Source organism: Bubalus kerabau, chromosome 8 (genome assembly GCF_029407905.1).
Source record: "Bubalus kerabau isolate K-KA32 ecotype Philippines breed swamp buffalo chromosome 8, PCC_UOA_SB_1v2, whole genome shotgun sequence".
NCBI classification, from domain to species: domain Eukaryota; kingdom Metazoa; phylum Chordata; class Mammalia; order Artiodactyla; family Bovidae; genus Bubalus; species Bubalus kerabau.
Window position 1 is genome coordinate 115,485,716 of NC_073631.1, and position 27,240 is coordinate 115,512,955.

The following is a 27,240-nucleotide window of genomic DNA, read 5'->3' on the forward strand; positions in this document are numbered from 1 at the left end:
GTCACGAGTCAAAGTCGCTCCGTCATGTCCAGCTGTTGGCGACCCCATGGACTAAACAGCCCATGGATTCTCCAGGCCAGAATACTAGAGTGGGTAGCCCTTCCCCTCTCCAGGGGATCTTCCTGACCCAGGGATGGAACCCAGGTCTCCCGCATTGCAGGATTCTTTACCAGCTTAGCTACCAGGGAAGCCCAAGAGTCACAAGGCTACATCTAAATTCTGGGTTTCTGAAACCCACCACCACCTGCCTGTAGCATCTCTTTCAGTTCCCTCTCAGTGAGGAAAAAAAATCCTTTTCACATGAACAGGAACTTAATAACCAGGAATGTTCCTAGGTTTGGACAGTGACCACATACTCGTCCATCTGAAGATTTCTGCTGTTGGCTTTCTCAGCCACGCTCACCTGTCGACATGTTTTGGTCCCGATGAGCCTGGCGATGGCACAGAAATTGTCATAGTAGGTGCCAATGAGGACCCTGAACATGGAGGCCTCAGCGCCGCTCCACTCCACATTCTCGGGGGGCTCCGTGTTGGGCTTCATTTTTATTGGCGTTTGACACCGAGAATTCGCTTCTACAAAACCAAAGTTAATAGGCATTGCTCAAGAAGTGGCAAGTGAAGAAAGGCAGGGAGGGAGGCATGGAATGGCAGTTAAAGAACGGTATTAGGACGCAGAGCTTCGGTGTGCTTCAGAAAACAGGCAGTGAGTCATATGAGAATACACTGAGGCTAGAAACTATCAGGAAGCTTTTCCCTGTAGAGACATGAGAACGGGCTCCCCTGAACAGTCTCCTAAAATGAGAGCAGACAGGGTTCCACGACTGCTGTTCACGGTAGGACGCCAAGGGCTGAAAGGACAACCGGGAACGCACTAGTCAGGAGTTGGGCTGCCTTCTCCCAACCAGCGCCACCCACCCCCAGACCATCAAGAACGGTCACCTGAATGATCAGATTTCTTTACGCGCTGCCTGACAAACTGGCAAAAGGAAAACAAAAACCCAGAGTGTGAGAATACACTGGATCATCAACCTTCAAATAACCCACACGGACACCACCACAGGCGAGCACTGGGTGCAGGGTGAAGACAGCAGGAGGGAGCCCCCAGCCCTGCTCCTGGGTGTCTCACCACGCTGGAAACTGACGGCTCAGCAGAGCCCCCAGCGCAGCGCGGACCGAAGCAGCCCGGAGCCCCGTAAGCAGCAGGGGCCCGGCCACAGCCTCACCCGAGGAGCTCGAGGTCTCGTCCTTCTTCTCCTCCTCGTCCTTGTCGTTGCTCTCCCCGCCAGTCTCGGCCCCCGCCTCCCGGTCGCTGTCCGTGTCCTTCGACTCCAGCACGTTGATGGTGGGGGTACTGGGCCTGCTGCTGTTGTTGGGAAGCCGGCCTCTCCGGCGGCCCCCCGGGCGCTTCGGGGGGGTCTTGATCCGCTCGGCGGTGAGGGCCGCAGCGAACTCCTTCGCTCCCTCCTACAACAGCAAGAGCGGAGACATCAAAGTCAAGTTCTACAGCTCGTTCCGGCAGAGGAGGAAGAAAAGGATTGGGTAAGCATGTTAGTCAAACTTATCAGTATCTGCTTTTCACAGGCAGTCACATCTAAAGACAATCATTTTCCTATCTGCTTTCCATGGTTTGAAGATTTGAGAAAGATAGATACGGCTTCTACAAACTCAGGCAAGACAGTTCTGTATTAACTGAGATTAGGAGTTAAAATACAGAATATACTTTAGGAAACAGTCTATTTAAAAGTGAACTTTAAGAGGAGTCATACGCCCAGTGTGCATCTAAAGTCAGCCTCTCCTATCTCAGGACTTCTTAAGCTAGCACTCGCTTATCTATGGTAGCATTTGAAGTATACAAGAAGAATACAAGACGTACACATGCTCCATCCGGCCCTTTTCTGCCCCTTTTTTTCCTGTGAGGGATGCACAGCCCCAGGAAGACATGAAAGGACCTTGAGGGACAGGCAGTGAGGGTCAGTCTGTGTTGCCAGGTGCAATAACCCCATCTCGGAAAGTACACAACAATGGTAAGAGCACGGATTATAGAGACCACAGACACACTTTACATGAGCCAAATAAAATGCTGCCTTGTAAAGAATATTATACAACAGTGCTCAAGAATTCCATTTTTAGTGGCAATAGAAGGGAGAAGTTTGAGAGCAGCCAACAGTTTTATACTTCATTCTACAAAAACCAAATTGCTTAAAAATAGGATACCTTCTGTAGGTGCCATTCAATGAATCTTCTGTCCAAAATCCAACAGGCAATATATACCCACTTAGTTCCTAGGTAGGAGTGGCTTGGTTCAAAGAGGGGAAATGGTAAAAATAAGATAGTACCCATAAAAAACAACTTTTCTACCTCATATTTTCCTAAACCCTTACCTTCTCTCCATCATTACAAAAAAAAAAAAAAAAAAACACCACACACACACCCCTCATCTCTGGGAGCTACATATAATGCACTAAACTACAGCAGGTCTGCAGTTCACAGAAGGGCGATGGCTCTGAGCAAGGCTCGGAAACTTCTGTGCTTCTGGGGTTTGGGCGGGCTCTCTGTGCTTCCCAAGCTCTAAGGTTGGTGGAAGGCACGAGAGTCTTGGACCCTAAAGACCTGCACACACTGCTGAAGAGACTAACGCTGGTAAAGAATAACGCAAGACAAAGGACTAGGATGTGTAGCAGGTACGAGCTCCCGAGAAACGCGGCTGAGAAGCCTCCGCCTATTGTATGGCCAATAACAGTACGGGAACGACAGCTTACCGCTGACTTCACAGACCTCATGAAAATTCAAAATTCAGACTTCTCCACTCCCTCCAGAACCCCCCGCACGTGCTTACCAAGTGCTGGTAACAGTGGGGGCCACAAGGCTTGTTGTCGAGGGCCGTCTCTGTGTTCTTCCGCTTGTAAGTGTTGGGTGTTGCATGAAAAGCTGCAAAATAAACAGAAAGCATCCAAACATAAAGCAAAATAGTTACTTTTTCATTCCTCCTGTTCCAAAGGAAAAAGTCAAGTATCCATCATCACACTTGTGCTAACACATGGCTCACATTCTGGAACTTCCTTCAGGCTCACTGCATACTCACCATGTATTTTCCTCAGCTCTCCCCCAGAACACCTGAGCTCTAATTATAAACATTTACTTGAGTCTTTAATGTCTCCATAGAAACAACTGATGTATCCTCTACACAGAAATCAGTTTCCTCTTTTCACCAGAAGAATCCTGACATCTACAACTTATCGATTTCTAAAGAAAGGTCAGCCCCTAGCTTGTCAAATGGGGGAATAGACTGGGACACCGCTTGTTAAAAACCTGGGTTCAAAGACAGTGAGGACAGCCTTGGAATTCTACAAGTCAGCTTCTACGAATCACACACAATTCAAGAACCCGGGGGAGCCTGCAGTCAGCACTTCTGCAGGGAAAAGTAGTAGTCAGGTAAAACAGCTTTGGCAAGATATAGTGTTTGAAACTTAAGATGCCCAAATAACATACCAAAGAGACTCACACTCCAGCACACTGGCGCCCTAACCAAGTACGAAAGCACAGCAACCCAACTGTGACAACCTGGGATGCTGGCTTCCAGAGAACAAAGGCAAAGACCAGAAACGCCCTACCCAGAATCACACACAATGAGAAGTAATGTGGATAAAAATAAGCGACAGATTCATGAAATAAATCATTCCAAAATATATATGTAAGAAGCCATACTTCTATCCATAGAACCTAAATAGGAAATGACAAAAGACTGATGAGGAAAAGAAGAGAAAGGAAAAACGAACAAAGTTATGCTTTTACACTGGAAATTCAAGGCTCAGGTCCCATGTCAAGTATGTGAGTTGCTTTTTCCAGGAACAAGACTCTGATACCATGTGACTGATTTCACCCTGGACCCTTTAGGTGAGGGCCCCTAAAATGTCAACACAAAGGCTGAGCACATGGAAGGTAAAGGCCATGTAAAGGGAAGGAGCTACATCAGTCCAGACACAAGGTCATCATGAGACAAAGGCACATGCGGGCTTTGAGCCTGGATGTCTCCTCCAGTATGCGCTAGGTTTACAGACTGATATTTGGCCGCAGTTCACGAAAGAAGACATACACGTGTCTGTACACCCACATGTACACACACTCTGGTCTTGAGAGAGAAGGTGTCACTAAGTCAGGACCAAGTGACAGTAGATGGAGTCACAAAAGAGCCGGACACGACTTAGCGACCGAACAACAAAGAACAGCAGCAACAATCATTTTACTTGAGCTACGGAAAGAAAATCTGAAAGGAAATTAAAGAACAAAAGGAGAGTTATCAGACAGTTAGATAGAACCCTTACTTTAAAATGTGAGTTTTACCTTAGGTAATATAAATTTAATGAGATTCCAATAAACACACCTAGCCTCTTTTTAATTTAGACAAACTGATTCTAAAATTTACATAGAAAAACGAGAATGGCCAGGAGATCTCTGAATAACACCCCCCAGACAGACAGCCTCAAGGAACAGGACCCTGGAATCAGAAGCAGAGCCCAGCCCCTGTGCTGACCAGGACCGACGGCAGCTCAGGGCAGCCCCAGAGGGACCTGCAGACAACGGTGGGGAAACAGCAGCCCTGGAGGTGGGAGGGTGAGCTGGGGCCAAAATCCTGACAGAGCAAATGCCAAATGGATCAAAGGGAGAGATGTTTTTAAAAAAAATGTCTAAAACGTACTAAGGAAAAAGGTGAGACAGAGACACCCTTTAAAAGCTTGGAGTAGGGAAAGCCAAATGATAGATTTAACTATTTCTAAATGTTTTGTTTTGTTTTTTAAGTTTGCTACGGGATTTTTACCAAACTGGAAAAAAAAAACAAAACACTGCAACTCATCACAAAAAAAACCTAATTCCCTGACTATATAAAGAACTTCAAGATATCAAAAAGACCACCAAAGCCAAAAGGATAAAAATAGTTCAGAGAAAATAAAACACAAATCTCTTAATCATGTAGAGAAATGCAAATTACATTGTGCTAGAAACCATTTTACTGATTCGGTCAGTAAGACCAAAGTCTGTTGTCTAACACACTCCAGCGGCCGGCTCGGGGGAAGCCAGCCGTGCCGCTCTGCTGACGGAGCTTTAACCTGGCAGATGCCCCCATACGGCAGGCTGCTGGGCAGTGCCTGGGCACAGCGGCCCAGGTTAACCCGCGCTCGCGCGGAGAACACGCGAGCCCGCCCCGCAGGGCAATTCACCGCGCGCCGTTCCCCTAAGTGCTGGCCTTCGGGGACAGGGTCTGACACGGGCAAGGACGGTGCAGCTGTCCAGACAGGAATGAATCTGCAAACCTGAGTTCAGACGGGGAAAGCCTGAGCACGACGGCACCACGTGAACAGGGTTGCTGGAAAAAGAACGTGTATGTGCAATATCTGCCGGAAAAAACTACAAAAAGACAGAAGAACTAGAGGCGGAAGTAGTTCCCTTACAAGGGAGTGAGGACGGGGGCGGGAGGTGGGAGACTTTCCTGGACAGCTTTGAATGCTATTCTGAAATACACGCATGTGAAGGATGATTTAAAAAAATAACAATAGCTAAAAACACAAGCCAGGTGCTAATTATTTGAAGTATTTTGCACACAGTAATAAATGTAATCCTCAAGACTGTGTTATCTCCATCATACAAAGAACAAAAAGCACAAAATGCTATATTTAACAGGTATGTTTAGTCATTTATTTAATGACTTCTTTTACCCAAGAAAAACATACAGTGTGTGATCTTTTGACAGAGTCAGTGTAAAGCGGCGAGCACCTGTAGAACTGTTAGGGCTGCACTGGGGGGAACGAGGGGGAGCAGGAGGCACAGCAGCGCGCAGCACACCCGTCAGGCCAGGGAGGCCGGGCTCAGCACAGCCCCCGGCTCGTCCTCTCCCCAGCCCTCTCCCAGACGGCATGAGGAGCAGGCTCAAGGTTCATCCAAATCACTCAAAACTGGAAGAGCACAAGACAATAACTCCCGTGATAATGTTTAAAAGGAGTATCCTCCTACCTTGGCTCATTTGTACAACAAAAAGGGTTATCACATGCTATAGCTGTCAACAAGTTGAACGTTCCACTGATTACAAGAAGGGCTCCTACCAATTTTCTTGCTATAGTGATATCTGAATGCAATTTATGGTATTCTTAAGTAAGAACTGGACAGTATTTTATAAAATGATCATGTGTAAGAAAAGGGGAATTAAATGCAATTCAAGACAACTTCCCTGGTGGCTCAGCTGGTAAAGAATCCGCCTACAATGCAGGAGACGGGTTCGATCCCTGGGTTGGGAAGATCCCCTAGAGAAGGGAAAGGCTACCCACTCCAGTATTCTGGCCTGGAGAATTCCATGGACTGTATAGTCCACGAGGTCGCAAAGAGTTGGACACAACTGAGCGACTTTCACTTCATTTCAACTACTTCATGGGCTATGTGAAAACAAGGTTGCCAAGCCCAAGTAAGATATCTCATACCCTACAATGGCTGGGGTAACAAACAGCTGGCTTCTGCAACTATTAAAACTATCAAGTCATCTATGTAAACTACATCGGGAGTGTGGATAACAACAGCAAGGACGTGGAAGATACAATGATAATTCTGAAAGTCTACTTCAAGGTTTTCTAGTAAACCACTCATAGTTCACACACACGACTATTTCCAGACCAAGATACACATCACATAACAAATTATTTGCTATAGAAAATATAAGTAGATAGAGCAAAAACTCAAAATGAGGCAAGATACAGTTGCTTGGGCAGGCTAATTAACACAAGAGGTACCACTGGACAGAGGAAAAAAACAACAAAAGGCGGACCCGAGAACTCTAAAAGGGCAAAGCAACACGAGCCCACTTAGCACATGGACAAAGGCGTTACGCCACAGATGGCCAGCTGCATAAAAGTCTAATACAGAAAAAGCTAACGTGTATTAAGCAAACCCTTCTTATTCAGAACCAGGAGGTATGAAATGTATTTTCACAACACATGCCTCCAAAGTCTCTAGTACTCTTTAAATTGTACTTAAACCTGGAAAATTTACTAAGAAACCTCATTCTCCAGCAGAATCAGAAAAATAGTCTCATACATGTAAATTTCATTAAGAACATTATATGCTTTACCTGTATTCAAATGCAGGTGTTTTTAAAATCAACTTATTTAGAGGACCCTCTCCCCAACTCCAAACACCAGACTTAACACTCAACAGACAAGAATAGATACATAAACACCTTTTTAGCAGCCTATGGGATCTTAGTACCCTTGGCAGTGAAAGCGCAGAGTCCCAACTACTGAGCCGCCAGGGAATTCCCTTTAGCCAATTTCTTATTTGACAACACCTTTCATCAGCAGGGAGAACGCTGCTCCAGGCTATTAGCTGGTGCACAGTGAGTTTTACCACAAAACCACCATGAGGTTAACATTTATGGAAAAATTACTGGCCTGTATTCTGAGTGAGGGGAGACAGTAGTCCCAACTTAACATGTGCAAAAAGACTTCAGAGAGCAACTTCAAGCAACAAATTTAAAAATACCAATACTTTGATTCTAACATATTTTTCAGTCATAACTGTAATATTAAATGACGGATCCTAGTGGTAATAAATGACAACACTTTCCAAGTTGATTTAACACATAATTCCACAACGAAGATAGAAAATGAAAACGTACAATAACTGCACTTACGATGTAGGAAGCAGTCATATTTAAAACATCGCCTACAGAAAAGCGTATGAAATGAATGCAAGCTCTGCTCCCTCTGGACAGACTTGGCGTTTGGTCCATCTATGTTGGGGGTGCACTCAGGAGGAAGCGCACCTGGGAGCTGCTGCTCCGTGAGTTCTTTGTACCTGACATCAACCAAGAGAATGTCACGTGAGGGTGAAACCAGAACCACATTCTTGAACATAAAAGTTTCTACAAGCTTTCTATGTATTATTTTTGATATTTTATCTTGCCTAAAACACAGAAAAGGGTCTAGCTTACAGCAATCTTTATTTAGATTAAGAGCCAATTAAACATTACACATGGTATATCAAGAAACATTCACAGATGTCATTCAGCTCTGTCATGAATAAATGTGATTATATTCATTAAAACGAAATAGCCATGACAGTAAAATTTCTATGGGTATCCAGAGAAACTTCCTCTTACACACACTCCTATAAACTGTGTGTGTGCGCACGTGTGTGCACTCACGCACACTTCTTCCATTTATGATAAATGCAGCCCAGGGTACCACAGATACACACGTATTAGTTCAAGTATCTTGCAGACGCTGAACACACACAGCAGTGGGTTCATCAGCTATATTAGCTCCATTTCTAATAAGCCAGAATGGTGAGTGACATACCACACACAGCAAGACCATCTCAAAAGAACAAATCTTACTTTTCCTTTAGCTCTTCTGCTGTGCCCTTATCTGGAAACATTGAGGAAATAGCTTCAAAAATTTTATCAGAAGGAAATTTCCGAGGTGGACGGCTTTCTTTATCTAAACAGGGAAATGTGAAAGGAAAACAGAGTGAAAGTGAACAAGCTCACCAATGTTTCATTTTGTCTACGCTTAACAATGCTGATTTCTCAAGAAATTATCAACTGTGTCTCACTTCTAACCTATTTTACAAGTATCTGAAATGCTGGTAGGTCAGACAAAACTCAATCAAATATGCAAAGTTTCAAGTGCACCGGGAGGCAGAAAAACCCAGGTTCTGATCCCAGCTCAGCCACTGACTGCCGCTGTGACCTTATCCCGTCACCAACCCACATGCATGTGTCATCTGTAAACGAGGGCCCACATGATCGCTAAGGCACCGATTATGAGAACGGCACGCTTCTCTGAAACTGCAATTTTCCCCAAAATTCTTCTATGCTGACTTCATGTCAAGTCTCTTCCAACCCCGGCTCTAAGTTGGGACCCTCTAATTTCTCTGGTAATCCGTAATTAGTATACAAGTTAGAGCATGTGCCCTGGGGTCAGTCAGAGCTGGTTTCCAACACAGAACTTTCTGGGCTCTCTTTCTTCCCAATGCTGTGATCTTAAGTTACTTCACCTCACTGAACTCATCTCAACTATAAAGTGGATCTGAGGATAAAATCCACCTTATTCCATATGCAATATTAGGAGGATTAAATGTCTATACACATATAAAGTGATATAAATTGACAAGCACATGACCTGCACATAGTCAAAGACTGATGTTACATATTACAATAATTATGATAATTGTCCAGGGAAACCCAAAAACTGTACATTCTTTTGCTAGCCAAGGGAAATAAAAGACTCACAAGTGCAGGATAAAATGTTATAAATAGTATTCTAATTTTGATGATACTACCCCTGATGTGATATTTAACAGAAGAAAAAAGAAAAGCTTATCTGTACTCTATGTTTTTGAAAAACACTGATATGGCTACACACAGACCTAACAAGACAGATGTACCTTCTCGACTCTCCTCTAGATCTTTCTGTTTTTCTTCTCTTTCATCAGGATCATCTCCGTCATCATCATCATCATCATCATTGTACTGACCAAGAGCATTCACCAGCTCCACAAAAATTTCATCATTTATAAACCCACATTCTGAAATTCATCAAATCAAATATTAGAAATACACAAAAGTATACCATGCTTTTTTCTCATTTGTAAGAAACAACCAGAGCCTACCAATCAGCACTGCAACACCATAATTATTATAAAATTTGGGAGAAAGGTCATTTCCAGGACTGGCCTAAGGCAAAGCTGGAAGAAGAATTTACCTCAACACCTGTCATTTTCACAAGTTTTCGGTGCCGGCGACCACAGCCTAATTCTCCAGAAACTAAATACGGCCTTTGCCTCCTTCTAAACAACCTATCTACCAGACTGTGCCGTCCACTTGTGAGGGGACGAGAGGCTATTACATGCCACCCCCCTGCAGGCACTTTAATGGGTCTCCTGTTAATGCACGAAGCTGTGGTTCTAATGACAGGACTTCAGGTCCTGTGGGGGCCTAGCAGAGAAAGTCATTTTGATCACAAGGCCTTTCGGAGCCCATGTTACATAAGCAGGGCCCTAATCCTAACCCATTTCATTGCTAAAGAATCTTAAAGTCTGTATACATTCAAACAATTCTATTTAATTTGCATGTGATTGACACAGTTTTTTAATAACCAACTATGCATAATTTCCAAGTGGCATACACAATCCTTCAATTTAAAAAAAGACAGGGAAAACACTGAAAATTTTAGCCCAGGCCAATCCAGCAGTTTTAATTTTTTAAAATCTTTTTCATACTCACATTTGAAAAAACAAATCAAAATACCAATTCTCTGGCCCCTTTTCCAAGAGAATAAACACATGGCTCACCTCTATCCCCGTGTACTTTTCCATCATAATTTTTTATTAGTTCTTCAATGAACGTCCCATCCTGGTCTAAAACTTCATCCCCCATGTATGGAATGTTATGTAAAACAGTTTCATCTTCCACCTAAAAGTGAAATAAATAAATATATTTAAAAAGTAGACACATCATAAGTACCAACGTTTTTTTAAAAGTAAATGTAATATAACAGAAATACAGTATTTTTTCCTAAGCAGATGTCCATACTCAGTTCTCCAGATCTAAAATAATAGCAAACTCTAAAAGCTACAAAGAAATAAATGATGCTTCTCATCAATATCTGAGAAAACTGTTTATAGGAAAAAAACTTAAGAAAAAATAACTCTATTACAGAATCAATCACTACAATTCACCATCACTTCATGTCTCTCTAAAACAGGAACACACCACAAGTTACGGTGTGGCCCATCAACCATTTGAAGACGTGTTCCTGCTTCAGACGTTTAAAAGCATTTCAGGGTCGACAAAATACAGCTTATCAAAGCCAACCATAAAAAACAATGCCCCAAAAGGAAAAAAACTAATTAAGTGAGGATTTCCAAACTTTACTTGATCAACTTATCAACAGTCAACATAATAAATTCTAGGCATGTAAAATACGGATGGTTCATTACAGGTTATCCTAAAAGGATTTACTCTCATTCATAAAATAGGAACATTCTACAATAACATGTTTCCACACTATGAATGAGACATATCAAACTTGATAGTGCTAATAAAGATGACAGATGAGTTTATATCAAGGTTTGGAAGATATCAAGAAAGAAAGAGGGTGCTGGCTGAGCAGGAAAGAGCCAGTCAAAGAAAAGTTCAGAGAGGACATAGGACTTCAAGAAAACAAGGGACAGGAAGCTGATGTTCTTGGGGGAAGAGAACTTTCAATAAAAAAATGTTAAAGAGTAATTACTGATAAAGACACAACATGAAGTCCATATCTAAATAAGGAGACTAATTTAAAACAAGGATAGGTCTCAGTCTCAAGAGGCCTTTGAACAAGGTGTTGATTAAAAACAGAATTTTAGAAAGAAATTCTGGTAACAGAACAGACTAGCTAAGATTGAAGAGAGGAAATGGCAACTGTTTAAGTGTGAGGTGCCTCAGGCTGGCCCGAGACTGACACAGAGGAATAGGCTGGGAAAGGCCAGGACACACAGGAGCTGTCAGGTAGGAGCAGACAGGAAATAGGAAAAAAATGGAATTTTTCAAATAATTCCTACAAAACAAATTTAGGACAAGTGCAGAGTTCATAAAGGTAAGGGTACCTTAGACAAAGAAAAGGCAAACTGGGAGGAAAAGTGCACAGGGGGTATAAAATGAAAATGTAGATGTTAATGTACTGTTCTATTCAGAGTCAACCTCATATACAACTACTGAGTCTAGCTGCCAGCACACCTCACCTGCACGTTTAAAACTGGGAAAGTTCATTATTTTGAACACAAGCCAAAATTAAATGACAGTTGGCTATTTTTTGTCTTCCCAATTATATCCATATAACCTTTGCACTGCAGGACATACCCTAGCCATAAAAAAGAAGAGTCTGCCTAATCTGGCTTTCATCACTAGCAAAAGCTATGGCTGATTCATAAATAATACTGACAACTCTGGAGGAGGAGATGAATTACGATGGGAGGGTTGATAGATACACACGACTATCCATAAAACAACAGGGACCTATACTCAATATCTTGTAATAATCTATAAGGAAAAAGAATCCGCAAAGCAATCACTTGGCCGTACACCTGAGACTAACACAACAGCATAAACTGACTATACTTCAGTGCTTTCAAATGGTTAAAAAAAGTCACTGCCAAGTTTAAAACACTATATTCTTTCAGAATTTCAGTCTGTGAAAATATGAGCCCTCTCAGAAGTTCCTGCAACATGATTCTCAAACCAAATGTTTTTGAATAAAGCCTTAAGTACACAAATCTACGCAATGGCAAAAGAGAATCGCAAGTTTACCTTTAAGCCTCCACTAAGAAAAGTTACTGAGGATGTTAGAAACACCTATTTATTGAAAAATCTAGCAGGCAGTTCTCTAAAGTGGGCTCACCAAGGACTTCCATCAAGATTTCAATAGCCCTATTATTTTATATATCAAGTAAGTCATAAAACTATGTATTCTTAATTTAACAACACAAGTCAAGAATGCATACTTTAACTTCTCTTTTGTTCCATCCTCTCCTTCATCCTACTTCCATAAAGAATTAAATACTAGCATTTCATAACAAAAGCTATTGTGCCAGCGTTACCTGTGGAAAAATAACTAGCCTTATACTGAGACTATTTCATATATTATCATTTAATAACATGCTGCCTAAAATTGTTTGAAATAGTAAGTTCTCACTTAACAAAATCTCAGACTGAGATTATAGGATACTAACATCTTTAAGAGCAAGAACTATAAGCTTCATCTTTTAAATATATTTTAAATCCCAGGTATGGTTTTTGCTTAATATTTTCCCTTTGGAGAATATTTTAACTTAAAAGGAGTAAATAGAAGCCCCCCCAAAAAAAATTTAAAAAGGACTAAGAGCACCATCAACACTGAGAAGGCTTAAAAATATATATATTAATTGGTTTTAAAAATTACTCCAAGTGTTCCCATTTTGATAGCTATTTTTACTTATACTATCTTGAAGCATTTCTATGAACAAAACTAGTGGAGGTGACAGAATTCCACCAGAGCTATTTAAAATCCTGAAAGATGATGCTGTTAAAGTGCTACACTCAAAATGCCAGTGAATTTGGAAAACTCAGTAGCGGCCACAAGACTGGAAAAGGTTGGTTTTCACTCCAATCCCAAAGAAAGGCAATGCCAAAGAATGTTCACACCGCTGTACAATTGCACTCATTTCACATGCTAGCAAAAACATGCTCAGAATCCTTCAAGCTAGGCTTCAAACCTAGACAACATATTAAAAAGCAGAGACATTACTTTGCCAACAAAGACAGACTCTGCTGTCTAATCAAAGCTATGGTTTTTCCAGTAGTCATGAATGGATGTGAGAGCTGGACTATAAAGAAAGCTGAGCACTGAAGAATTGATGCTTTTGAACTATGGTGTTGGAGAAGACTCTTGAGAGTCCCTTGGACTGCAAGGAGATCAAACCAGTCAATCCTGAAGGAAATCAGTCCTAATATTCATCGGAAGGACTGATGCTGAAGCTGAAACTCCAATACTTTGGCCACCTGATGCAAAGAACTGACTCACTGGAAAAGACCCTGATGCTGGGTAAGATTGAAGAGGAGAGAAGGGGATGGCAGAGGATGAGATGGTTGGATGGCATCACCAACTCGAAGGACATGAGTTTGAGCAAGCTCCGGAAGTTGGTGATGGACAGGGAAGCATGGCGTGCTGCAGTCCATGGGGTTGCAAAGAGTCAGACACAATTTAGTGACTGAACAGCAATAAAATCTTGACTGACCTGGACATGAAAATTATGCTTTGGTTAAAAGAAGTAATTACCAAATAAGAAGACACATTATTTACATACCATGAAATTCTGCTGTAGAGGAGACCAAGAATACATTATGGGTACTGAAGCAACCGCATTCAGAGTCTTTAATGGGATGACTTGCGTTGGAAAATCCAAGTCACTGGTCACCGAACACTAGAACAGAAAAAATAAAATTGACTCATAAGAATAAAAGGACAACCTGAAGCCTCAGTCATCGTATTATAAAGAGATGCTGCCTACTTACATCATTTTGAAAAGTAAATTTCTTTACCTGAGATAGTAAGTTGGTAAAAATCAAAAAGCATTCTCTCCTCTTTTACTTAGTGACCAAAAAAGCTTCAGATTTTGCAAATTTTCCAAAACCTTCCAATACCTCCCATATTTACCAGTACCACTAAGAATCAAATATTATTTATGTTGGCCTCAATAATTATTAATGTTGGCCTCAGATTAACTGCTCTTTGCTTTCACCATAAATTTCCTACCTCACTGCTTAATTGTGTTTACATCTCAACCACATGAAATAACATAAGTCTTACTAAATAAGAATTTAGAAACTTGTTAGGTTCACCTTTATCTTTACCTTCCCTTTTTAAAAAGCCAAGTGTCTGCTGATATTATCAGATGATACACAAATATTAAAGGTAGTAGATGTGAGTTTCAATCACAACAAAATGGATTCAAATCAATTCTGCAGAAGTGTATTCCCTAAATTATTGATAATAATAGCTAATGTCATTAAGCACTTTCTATGTGCTAGGCACTATTTTAAACACATGTCTCGTATTCAGTCCTCATCACAGCACTGTAAGATGGGGACTATCCTTAGTGCCCATTTTACAGGTGAGAAAACTGAAAGAAAGGATACATAACTGGCCCGAAGTCATACACGAGTCAGGGCTGGAATTTAAGCCCAGAAAGTCTGACTCTGGAGCCCCTCTTCTTACCCAAAACACACACTGTCAGGATACCACATCTCTAATACCAATTAAGTACATATATTCCCCTGAAATATTATACCGTATTTCATCCAATTTATGATGACATGAATTTTAAAGCACACCATTACCTTCTGCATCATTAAGAAAATAATGTTGCCAATTAAATTATAACACAATACTTTATCATAGTGACTCTAAGATGCATGCCAATTTCAGATGTTAAAATGCTTAGAAGTTTGCATCTTTGACTTGATGAAATACGGTAGAGATCTGTGTCCAAAGACCACAGCACTTCACTCTGTCTAGGAATCCAGCTTCTCTTAAGGAGCTCCGATACCCAATGGTCAGGTCTCCGGAGCCATCTCAAAAATGCCCTTGACAAATAATCCATGAAAACAGAGCAAAAAGAAGTAGAATTGAAGTAGTAAAATGAAACCAAAAAAGTCATATCTATACGACACACATGATTATTATATGTTTCATTTTCATCTAAGAAGATTTAAAAATAGCAGGGCTAGATTTGGTGAAACCAGAGTGGAAGTCTTTGGCCTCCAGGCCCACCTGGCCCTCAGCATGTCCTCAGGCCAGGGGACAATCTTCCGATAGTCACAGTCACCCGGCACAAAAACAGTTCCTTCCTCAGTGGAAGGGAAGGTTTAAAGATAGAGCAGTTAGGAAAAAAACTGTGACAGTTGTTAACCCATTAATTTGCTTTCCAAAAGGGCAAAGATCAAAGGTAACACTAGAGAGCTCATGGCTCGAGTAAGACAGTGTGAACAGTTGACTAAGCTCCAGAACCCGCAATCTTTCCCTGGGTCCTCCCTTGGCCTCTGATACAATTTCTCATGCATCCATCCAATAATAAGAGCAGTTAACATTTATTGAGCACGTACTATGTTGCAGGCACTGTGCTAAGTGCTTCATATGCATCATCGTAACCACTCCTCATCTTAGCCTTTAGCATCGCGATTGCACGATGAGGAGGAGACTGAGGTTCAAAGAAGTTAAATAACTTGCCTGGTCAGAAAGACAGTCAACTGCCAAGCCAGGATGGAAGCCTCAGTCTGACTGCTACACCCGGGAGCCTCATCCGTGCGCTCCAGCCCTTCCCAGATGCTCGTGCACGAGGTGCTATATGCCGAGCGTCTTCTCCCCCACATCCTCCTCTTCCCCTCTTCCTACCACGTCTTCACTCCTTCTTCTTAAGTTACTTAACCAGCTAACAGTGGGGCAAGGAGTGGCTATAACTACAGAATAAAGTGATATGCACTGTCCAGCGGTTTTAAGTTCAAAACAATTTCATTCCTTGCTAAACAAATTGGAGTTTTTGAGTTTTGTTTTACACGTGGTGGAGGCAAATTAATTCAGTGACTTTAATTCTGAAGACTGGTCCCCTTTAAAGCCTGGGGGTAAAGGGAAAGCGGCTGCCTCTCCAACTCTGACAAACCCAAGGTCACACTCAGAGGAGGAGAGAGAGCTGCGTGTCCTACTCAACCACCAGACGGGGGCGGGGCGCAAGCTCTGCCCCGCCGGTCTGCTCCAGTGTCCTGAAGATGCCGAGTCCACTGAACAAGGGCACATCTCCGTGAACAGAAAGAACTTAAGAGAAGCACAGAAAATAAGATGGCAAAGGCTGCAGCACTGTCTCCCACCCCACACCTGCCACACCCCTATCACCTAAACCTCAATTCTCAGTCCTAAGTGTTACCAAGGGGCTGGAAATAAGCTCTCTGAGGGCAAAAGTGGCTGTGGCAGAGCGTGGTGCTACGTCTGTCTCGCAACAATACTCAGCACAGTGTCTCAAAAAAGAGTAGGCACTCAAAAAATGTTCCCGGAATGAACCGACTGCATTTGCTGACTTTTCCCCGATGGAGACTTTGACTTCCATTTCTTTTAAAGCTGCGAGAACACCTAAGCAACAAATTGAAGGTCTATACCCACCTCGTTATCTATGCATTATCTCTAGAAACTCTATCCCATTCTTTAACTATTAACTAAAAACCATATCCCTTTCGTTTATGAAATAATATTCAAATGCAAAAGCATTTGCTGGTAAAACAAGTTTGGGAATTCTTATTCATTGACTTACAGGAAAATTACTCAAAAAGTCCAGTTACTTACCAGTAACTTTTTTTCTTTGAAAATGTATCATCCTTGACAGTTTACATTATCAAGTCTCATATCACTCAGAGGACTGAATACGACTTTGACCTCCTGGGTCTCCACAGCTTTTTACCTGATCAAAGCCTTGGGCTCAGGACCTCACTAGGAGACCTATACATCAACCAATGAAATTCTCTAATTCTAGGTCCAACTTGAGGATCACACAAGGAAGCTGTTGCAGGTAATCCATCAATGGTGGTAAAGAAAGAAAACGACTACATGAGTTATCAAGGATGCTACATTTTCAGAGAAACACAGCTTACTGGTAAGTGACCAGGTTCCTCTGAGGATGGATAGACTTACATCAACCAGCTGGTACAATAGGCGACTGTGTGGCTGGACCACTGGGAGCTGGAGAGGGAAGTCAAGCCAAAAATAGTAGTTGTAGGAGTACACAACCAAACTGAGACTCTTGGCAGAAGGCTGGTTCCAAGTAAAAACTGTGTTATGGAAAATCGTAGAGGGAAGAGCAGGTGAGTGGCCTGCAGGGAAGGGAAAGAAATTAACACACCCTACTACGTGCTGAGCACTGTGCTAGAGACTTTACCAAAGTTAACTTCTTTAAAATTCACCACTACCCTAGGAGGCAGGTATGACTCCCCCTCTTACAGTGGGACATCCCAAAGGGCATGGCCACAGCCATCCGGACTCTCAACAGTCTTTACATTAGGAGGGTTAAGTCCAGCTTCCATATAGTAAGGGGAAAAAAATACACCCAGTTAGCCAAGTTAAAAATATTCTTGGATCCTGGTTGGTCCACTCAATTCAAGCCAGAGACACAATGAACTGTTGATATTGTCTAATATCCTTTAGCTTTTCCGAGTAAAAACAATAAGGACCGTCTTACATCTAAAGTGTAGGAAAGAAAGTATCGGCTGCCACCCAACTCCAGGGAAAAGCTGAGGGTGATTTCTGAAACTACTCATATTCCTCAAGATTTCAGCAGAGACAAGATGATACACCAAGTTTTAAATTAGCTAGCCCTCTGGTGAAAATGACAGTGTACATAACTTAATTTCAGACTGCTTTCATGTGAAGGAAGTACTGAAGAGAAAACTGGAATGAGGTTAAGTATCAAGTTTGGGTCAAGAAAAGCTCACAGCAGAAGTGAGCTCCTAACAGAGGTTAGAAGGATTAGGAGAAGGGTGGCTAGAGGAGGGAAGGGAGGTCAGAAATCAAACATCCTGATGAGATCTTGACACAAAGACCTTTACAGTTAATAAAAGCAGCTAATCAAGGTCGTGGGAGCTAAGGAATACAAGAGTGGTTCAGACCAGACTGCAGATTATTTCCTGTTCTGGTGCTGAATGTGTGTGCTGCAGAACCACCCGACTAGAGGAGAAGCTCCATCCAGGCTCCTGCTCTGAGCTCACTTGAGAACAGAAAGATGTCATCATCCTACAAGCATCCTCTGGGCGGGACACGGGGGCATTTCACAGAGAACAGGTAACACGTGAAGGGCAATGTCAGGATACTGGGACCTTAAAGCTCCTCTCCTGAGTGAGGAGATCACAGATCTATAAATCTAATTAGTAGAGTAACTGTTAAAAACCCAACTCTGGTCTGAATCTGAAGGGTACTGTAAGGGTAAATCGTCCCCTCTTAATCTGCAGTTCGGCTAAAATCCTACAGATCAGAAGCAGAATTAATAGTCACAGGACAAAAGTTGGTAGGACCACAAAAACACCCAACACAGAGTGTAAGGCAGATAACCAGAGTCCTGCTTGTCTGTGAGAGGCAAACTCAAGTACTTAATTCAGTAAGGACCCTATGAGAGGTAAATAAGATCACTTCTATCATTGAAAAAAAAAGAAAGAAAAGAAAAACTAAGCAGCAGAGCAAAGAATAAAGCCGTGGTTTCCATCAGCTGGTTTCCATCAGCACAGCCACTGTGAAGCCTGGCTCCCACGAGTGGACGTGGAGCTGAAGGCCACAGGGCAGCAGGGGCTGAAGTGGAGACAGGACAGTCCCGGGACCTCGGTCTCAGGAGAAGTGCGAGCTCTGTGCTCAGGTGCTGAGCCTGCTCCGTGACCACCAGACAGGCCAATTCTGCTGATCTTTGCAAAACAGAGGCATGCCTCTCCCCAGTTGCTCAGATTCATCATTTAGTGAATGATGCTAAAACGACGACAAAGCTAAACAGAAAAAAATCGAAAACGAAATCTCCCCACTCACTCTTTATACAACAGGAAATTCCTAATAGGGTAAATGATGTTAAAACATAAAAACGAAAACAGAACTAGAAGGAAAGATGGGCAATTTATAATCTTGAAGTGGAGAAAGGCTTTGTGAGCCTTAAAGAAACACAAAAATCAAAGAAGAAACTCTAATTTAACTACATATACATTTAAAACTTCTGTACAACCAAAATATATAAGAAGTAACATCAAAATGGGGAGAAAAAAATCTGCAGAACAGATGGTTAAAACCTAGTATTTATAATATGCAAAAAGTCCTTAAAAATCATAAGAAAAAGTTCAACCCAATTTTAAAGGATCTGAGCCCTGATAACAGCCAACTCATAAAAGAAACACAAACAACAGATTTTTTCAGTTTTGCTGAAAAAAGGAAGGCAGCAAATTCCAATAGTGTTTACCTATCACACTGACAAAGATTAACATTTTGGGAGAACAGAGAAATAGACACTATTATCAGTTGGTGAAGAGTGTAAACAAAAAACTTTTGGGAGTCAATTTGTTAATATCTATTAAAATGTTGTAGACACATATCCTCTTGACCTAGTATGCTGTTTCTAGAAACTTTTCCTACAAACTTACTCAAAAGATGTGTATGAAGAATACTCACAGAAATGCTAACTGCAAAAGAAAAAAATAAAAACCTAAGTGTTCATCAGTTATGAACAGGGCAATCAGTTGTGGCAAAGCCACAGGACCAAGCACTTGCATTGAATCCAAGTGGCAGACATGTTTTATCTGGGAATAATTTTTTTTTTAAATAAAATTCATCATCATTATTATTACTAACATGTTACAGAAAAAAATCTGAAAGAACCAAAAGGGTTGTAATTCACAAGGGTTGAATTACAGGGTCCTTTGTCTCCTGTTTCATATATTTCTGTGTTACTTGAATTTTTACAGTTAATATTTTATAATAACCTTCTAATTAAGAAAAAGATTTTTACAAAATTTCATTAACCCACAGATATTCACAAGGGGCTTCCCTGTGGCTCAGATGGCAGAGAATCTGCTTGCAATGCAAGAGACCCAGGTTCGATCCCTGGGTCAGCAAGATACCCTGGAGAAAGGAATGACAACCCATTCCAGTATTCTTGAATGGAGAATTACATGGACAGAAATCTGATAGGCTACAGTCCATGGAGTCCCAAAGAGTCAGACACAACTGAGCAACTAACACAACACACAGATATTCACATCAGCTGGTGTGAAAGTACCTCATTAGTTGCCAAGGTAGCTCACGAAATCTACCCATCCCTCCCAAAAAGGTACTCAAGTTATATACTTTTACGAAATCTAGTAAGAGAAAATAAAACAGAATCAAGCAGTGGATTTAAGTCAATCCATAATATCAAGCTAAACTGTGACAGAAGTTCTAGGCCTAAAAAATGTTATTTCTTCAGAGCAATAAACAATTTTCAACACTGTAGACTAGACAAGCCTTTCTTTGGGCTTTGGTTCATTCTGTTTGTTTTTAAGATAGCTGTCAAAATTTGGTTTTGCATTTTGAGAAGAGACTTTGATCTTTGTAATGGTCAATTTAACAATTTTTTAAAACACAAACTGTATACACAGTGTTCTTAGAGAAAAACAGCAAATTAAACACAACTTCTGCTAGTTTATTTAAGATTACAAAATAAACATTTGATATTTCTGAAAAGTTCACTTTTTAAAGTTGAGATATATCATCTTAAGTTTAAAATATAAACTCAAACTTAAGTGTATGATATATCTTTAATATACAATAATAAAATAGAAACTCAAACAACATAAGTGATCTTTCTTTTTTAAATGGTCTTCTTGGAAAAGCATAAAATGCTTATATTAGCTTCCTTTCAAAAAAAAAGTAACACCTCCTTATGGTTACTGAAGTAATGTTCCATCTATTTCCACTGAAAGAAAACCAGAAAGAAAGCGAAGGCTGCCATGATTTGAAAAAGTTACATGGGCAGGAAGGACTGGCAGAGTTAATACAAGATTCAACCAACAAAGGGTTAAAAGAGACAGAGAGCAGCAGAAAGCAATGAGAAACCAGTTCCTTGAGGAACCAAGAAAGGATGGATATACTCAAGCTGAGTGTCAAGACACTCACTTGGGAGCACCCCTCACCTCTCTCTAAGACATGAGAAAAGGGCCCAGCTCCTTGCCACACTTGCTCAAATGCTGAGCAGGACACACTGGCCCCCTAATCCTGAAATTCGCAAAGGAAAGAAAGCACATTACTGTGCTGGAGTGAGGAATAAAGAGTACATACTGGGTACACCAGCATGTTATTTTTCTTTGTATATAGTAATTTCTATTAACAATTAACTGACAAAAGTACATGACCACGTCAATAAATGAGGTCAAGTGTTTACAGGTAAACAAGTTTTTTCTTCCCCTTCAATAAAAAACAAGCCCAAATTGCAAACTCATGAAAGAATTCACATGTCCTGCATTAAACAGAAGCTTCCCCCTACCAAAAAAAAATCATTTGTGAATATCAAATGATAGGTGATGAACTTAAAATTCTAAGCTATCACTGGGAAGAGCAAACCTGTATGTACTGACAAGTCCAGAAGACTTTCAATTCCATGAATGTGAGAACCGGGGGCCTTCTGATGCTGCTTGTATGTTAAACATTCTGAAGAAGCCCCACATTTCTCACTCCTTTCATTAGTAAACAAGACACAGAATTCTTACAAGAACATTACATTCTCCTGGAAATCTAAAAATGCATATTGGCAGGATATTTTAAAACTACTACACCAATCATGCCAGGTGCCCAGAAGACAGACATTATTTGAGAAAGCCTCCCTTTCATTCACAATATGTACAAGTAAAAAAAATTTTGTTATGAACAATCAATGAAGAGGAAAAGCGCCTTGTGGTTTTTAGCAAGAAACAGAAAATGTACAAAAAGAAATACATTAGTAAGAACTACAAGAGTAACTCAACCAGCTTCTTCATTAAAACTGGAAAAACAGACACACTACAGAGCATGGCCACTGACTACTTATTGATAAAACAAAGTAATGATGTTACCAAGAAATAAGTTTTTGATAAACAGCTACATGTTAAGGCAATATGGTGTATATCCCTTGGCCTGTAAGTATCATTTAATAACATTTTTAAGCTGAGCGCTCCTTAAAAAAAGATAAACTGAAGAGCAAAGGAAATCAATGTGAAGTATATATCTTATAGTCACTATCTTCAAGAAGTCAGAAGTATTTTCTAAAAGAAAAAACAGACATATCTGCACTAAAATCCTATGGGCAACAGTTTAGGTTTTGTAACTTCAACACCAAAAACGAAGTCCCGCGAGTCTCCTGGAAGTACGCGTGAGCAAACAGCAGACTAAAGATGTGGCTGCAGGTCAACTGCAGGACTCCTTGAACCCAAGTCACTTCATCAGGTCAGAAAGTGAACTTGTCAGATTTTCTTTACTAAAATAACCTAGATAAAATTGGTCATTTTAAAACCGAGCGTATCACCTCCCTTCTACAAGTACAGAAGGGAATCAAGTATTTGAGTGAATGACTGAAAACTGTCAGTGACTCATCATCATGCTCCAGGATTTAAACTGAAGACAGCCCTTCTATAAAGGATGAGTTTATAAAGATGAGCCTTAATTAAAGCAGTGTCACAACAGCGCTTAACAAAGGTTCAAAGAAACAGGCTTTTCAGGTGTCTGGGTCAACAGTGCAGTCCCAAATTCTTTCAAGCCTACAAGCCTACTGCAAAGAAACTCTTTGCAAAATAGGCTAACTTATCTATTCTCCCTGCTTCTGACCTAGTTGACTCCAACCTTCAAAGCGTAAAAAAAAAAACGGATTTTGGAAATGCTCAAACTGAAGAAAAATTAAACAGAGACATAGTCTTATCTGAAAAGTAAGGAGACCAGACAGAAATCACTAAAGTCCTTTCCAGCCCTAAAATTCTATCATTTACTATGATAACACCAAAAAGCTTATCACAAACTATAGAAATCTTCAGCTTCCAAAAGTCAGTGATGATGGTTTTAAAGGGGGTGGGAGGCTAGGAGGAATGAAAGATGAATCATTTGAATCAGAATCAGCTGTCAAGAGAGGCTCAAAAACAAGCTTGACCAGGTCAGAGCTCTAGGCAACAAACCCTGAACCCTGAGGCTAGGGGTTTCTTTCCTCCTTTTCCTTCCTATTTCGTGAAAATGCTTCTTCTCAACCTGCATGGAGTACTAAGTTTAAAAACCACTTGTTTTTATCAAAATACTAATTTCTTCTTACCATTTGTCCCATAAGCTCAATAAAAAGGTATCTTTACATTCAATGACTTTTATCTCTACTGACAAAATTAAAAGCAAAATTCAATTAGTAATTATTCATTTGAATAAACTGTACTCTTAAATTTAACACCAAAAATTGTATCATGAGCAATTCCAGTTGTACATAAATAACGAACTTCAATAATTTCTTAATGTGTCTGAGCAAAGTGTACTCTTTCAGGCCCACATCAGATCATTAGAGCAAGGAAACTGACTTTAAGCCCTCTAAGCTACGTTTCCTCACCCGGGAATGGAAAAGGGGGTAACAGCCATCACAACGATCATATCACAACAGACTAGCGCCCTGCCAGAAGCCACCGATGCTGCGACTTTTATTATAAAGGCAGGCTGGGCTTTCGGCAGCATTTTGAGATTTGTAATGGGTGGCAAAAACAAGTGTTCTATGTGTTTCCTACTTTATTTCTCCAAATTTCTAAGATTTTTCTCTCTGGGGAAAAAAAACACACAGGTTTCTTTTTCCTTCACTTCAAAACTTACAGAACATCACCAGACAAAACTTGTAAAAGAACCAGTGAGAAGCTGCATCCTGATCCCTTTTGAGAACGTTCTAACCAGCACAGAAAAGAACCCCTTTCACCTTTAGTGATGAAATATTAATTAGTACATTTTATTCACGTATGTACATTAATAAGTACATATTAATAAATCATTTACCTCAATGTGTTCCATGTGACTAGAAGGTGTTAATACTTTTTTTCATATAATACATTTAATACAACTGCAAATCAGAGCTTAAAGAGTTATCACCTGACAAAATGTATAAATAACTAAGAATCAGCCCAAGCCATTTTTCACCATCAAGACCATGAACATCATCACTGAAACCACTTCTAGGACCGTATCTGTAGCACTGACCAGTCCTTGAGGCCAGCCCGTCACACGACCTCAACAGGCCTCATATGACAGCCAAGTAGTGCTTAATTATTATAATACCATATAAAAAATGTCTACTTGTTGAAAACATCACTTTAGAACAAATTCATTCCATTGTTTAGACGCATCCCATGTTTAGACATGCAGGTCAACAATCATCTAGTTCGTGGTGTAATTTAAATTTCAACTCACTTTCTTCCCTCTTTCTGCTTCCATGCCCGTTCATGCAGCATTTCGTATGATATGTCATGTCTTCCTGTATAAAACTGGTGCTTAAGTTGAAACACCTTAACCAAAATCCTATTGATTGGTTCATACTGTGTAAGTTTCTGCCATTTTCTCTTCATCTTACTACTACTACATTTAATGTGTTACTTCATTATAAACCTACCATAGATTTATTGCCTTCCTTGGAAAACAGTAATTTTTTGGAGGGATTAGGATCTACTTCGTTCATCCAAAAAAATGCTATTAACAAAGGAAATTCTGACCTCTCAACCCCAAGTTTTAAAATTCCCGGTGAGCCTTAGAATTTAAACAAAATGTGTAATAAAATGCTTGTTAACTCCATGAGTACGCATGAAAAAGAAACATTTCTTCCAGCATAGCTAATTCATATGAAGGGGGAGAAAAAAAGTATGTGTCAGGAAGCCCTGCTCTAACTTTTGATCTGATGAGGACATTTAAGAGTATTTTAAGTTCTTTTTTAACGAACAGTCTTATACAAGTCTAGAAATCTACCTAATAACAGTGAAAGTAGAATTCTAAACCCCAGAGCTCTGTTATAGGAATAGCTAGAAGCCATTAGCAGTTGCACATTAAAGAGAAACAGCAATAAAACAAGGGACATCCGAGGTCAGTGGTTCTCTCTCAATAACCAACCAACACTGCAACAGCAAAAACCAAAATGCACTGATAATCTGAACAGCGCGTGAGTTCACCAACCTCCCTGGTCCCGCGCAATGAGCTCACAGAAGTCAGGATATGCACAGGCTGGATTCTTCGCTGTTTCCACTCTTGGTTTAAGATTTCTGTTCTTTCCAAAATTTTCTGACGATTGGAACTAAACATACTCTTTAAAAAAAAAAATGAAGGAGAGGAGAAAAGAAATTGTTCATTGTTAGAAATTTTGTAACATCTCTAACGAAGGTTAAAATTGCATGATTCCTCAAAAGTACCAGGGACATTCCTTCAAAAGCATATGATTTTACACTAAAATGTGGCTTCCCACATTCAAATAATACAAAAACACAGTATCTATTATTTTACTGACAGTAGAAGGGGAGTAAGAAATCATTTTTGTCCTTTGTTAACTGTGTACGTATCTTCTTTAATTACAAAGACTACAGGAACGCAGTACCATGAAACACCCCTTTATGCTTGGATCCTGGGTCTTCTCACGCAGTACACAAAGCTATATTGAAAAGATGGTGGCTGCCAAGTAGGTGGAATTAGACTAACAACTTATCATTTCACTATGTGCATGGTACAATTTTTATGTTAGTTAAGACAGACCAAGGACCTCAACTTTCAAGTCTCCATTTCTCTTACAGTAAATAAGGCCATTTTCCCCTTCAAACTAAAACTTATCTTGAGGGGCTGTACACCGCGTGCTCCCAGGAGGCAGAGGGTACCTTGACTTCGTCAGCGCGCCTGAATCTCTTGAGCTGCCGCAGGCGCATGTACTCTGACTTTACGCGCTTCCGCCAACACACTGGTCCCTTCTCAGACTTCTTCCCAGTCTGGCCCATGATTATTCTAAAAGCAATGGTTTCATATTAAAATCACTGATCTGACCAGCCTGAATATGATCACTTGTGTTTTAACCCCCAGCAAACTAACCACCAACCAACGAAATGACACATAATTACACTCTTGGATATTTGCGAGGAGGGTGCTCATTTGTTCTGTGTTGTGAAGTCCTTAAAAACATTTCATTCCAGGTATAAATTTTTATTTAACATAACTTTTCAAAGACATTTTTATTTACAAAGATACTCCACTCCTAAACTGCAGTCATTCTACCAAAACATGACCCATTACAGGAGTTAATTATATACAATAAGGAGCTATGAGATGCACACTTGTGGAGTGAAATAAAAATGTAGACACATGTTCTAAGTTTTTCATCATTGAATTAGCTGATGTAGGCACAAATAAATGACTGGAAAAGAGAAATCCAAAACACAAGTAAAATCTACATACAGCATTAAAGGTAGAAAATATATAGAACAATACATGATACAGGTACAAATTAAAGTATTCCCTCTACATGCACTTTCAACCATGCTTCTCACCTTCAACACGGTGATGCAAGTCTGTGTTTTTACCTGTGGCCACCTTTCCTCCCACGGGGCCTCCCAGAGAAGGCAGGGACCCAGAGGCCCTGGAAGCCAGTTATGTGAAACATGGGCTCAGCCTGCGGTCTACCAGGTGTCCAATTCACACTACAGAGTCTAACAAGTGTCCTCTTCTAGAACATTTTCTCAAGTGCTAAATTTGTACTTGTATCTTGAAAATATCAGAAGGATAGTCCTCTGTCGGATGGTGCAAAGGGGCCGCGCTGGGGATCTGGGCTTTACTTTCTCTAAACACAGTGGAAAGTCATGGAGGGTTTTCAGTCAAGGGGAGGGAAGCTGTCCACTCTGGAGGGGCCAGCTGGTGGCAGCAGTGACAGAAGGGGCTGCAGGAGACCAAAACGCAAAGGTGAGGCCAGGTGAGACTGGACGGCGGAAGTGTGGCCAGGTGGGAGATGCAGCCTGTACAAGCACACCGGGGAGGAGAGCAAGGAAAGGATTTCCATCTGCAGAAGACGGCTTTCTGGCCGGAGTAACCGAGCAGGGTTTCAGGTACCCGTTTACATACAGCCCTCAGGCACAGAGAAAAATGCCTAAGGAGAGGAATCAGAGAAAGAAAGGAGCCCAGAGGTCAGGGG

At 40.8% G+C, this 27,240-nt stretch overlaps 1 protein-coding gene across 4 annotated transcripts in view; it reads right to left on the minus strand.

Moving 5' to 3' along the window:
* Positions 1-27,240, minus strand: part of EZH2 (enhancer of zeste 2 polycomb repressive complex 2 subunit) — a 56,649-nt gene that overhangs the window by 7,040 nt on the left and 22,369 nt on the right. For 2 of the 4 annotated variants that reach the window (XM_055591221.1, XM_055591222.1), the window contains exons 2-11: positions 25,940-26,063; positions 25,251-25,379; positions 13,867-13,983; positions 10,336-10,456; positions 9,430-9,570; positions 8,378-8,480; positions 7,658-7,836; positions 2,837-2,928; positions 1,224-1,464; positions 404-573 (exon numbers count right to left, since the gene is read on the minus strand). In XM_055591221.1, the coding sequence (XP_055447196.1) occupies positions 404-573; positions 1,224-1,464; positions 2,837-2,928; positions 7,658-7,836; positions 8,378-8,480; positions 9,430-9,570; positions 10,336-10,456; positions 13,867-13,983; positions 25,251-25,379; positions 25,940-26,056 (1,410 nt within the window). In that variant the 5' untranslated portion in view covers positions 26,057-26,063. Of the gene's footprint in view, positions 1-403; positions 574-1,223; positions 1,465-2,836; positions 2,929-7,657; positions 7,837-8,377; positions 8,481-9,429; positions 9,571-10,335; positions 10,457-13,866; positions 13,984-17,237; positions 17,417-25,250; positions 25,383-25,939; positions 26,064-27,240 lie in introns of those variants that run through there. The other 2 variants (XM_055591223.1, XM_055591224.1) reach the window with 2 other exon arrangements.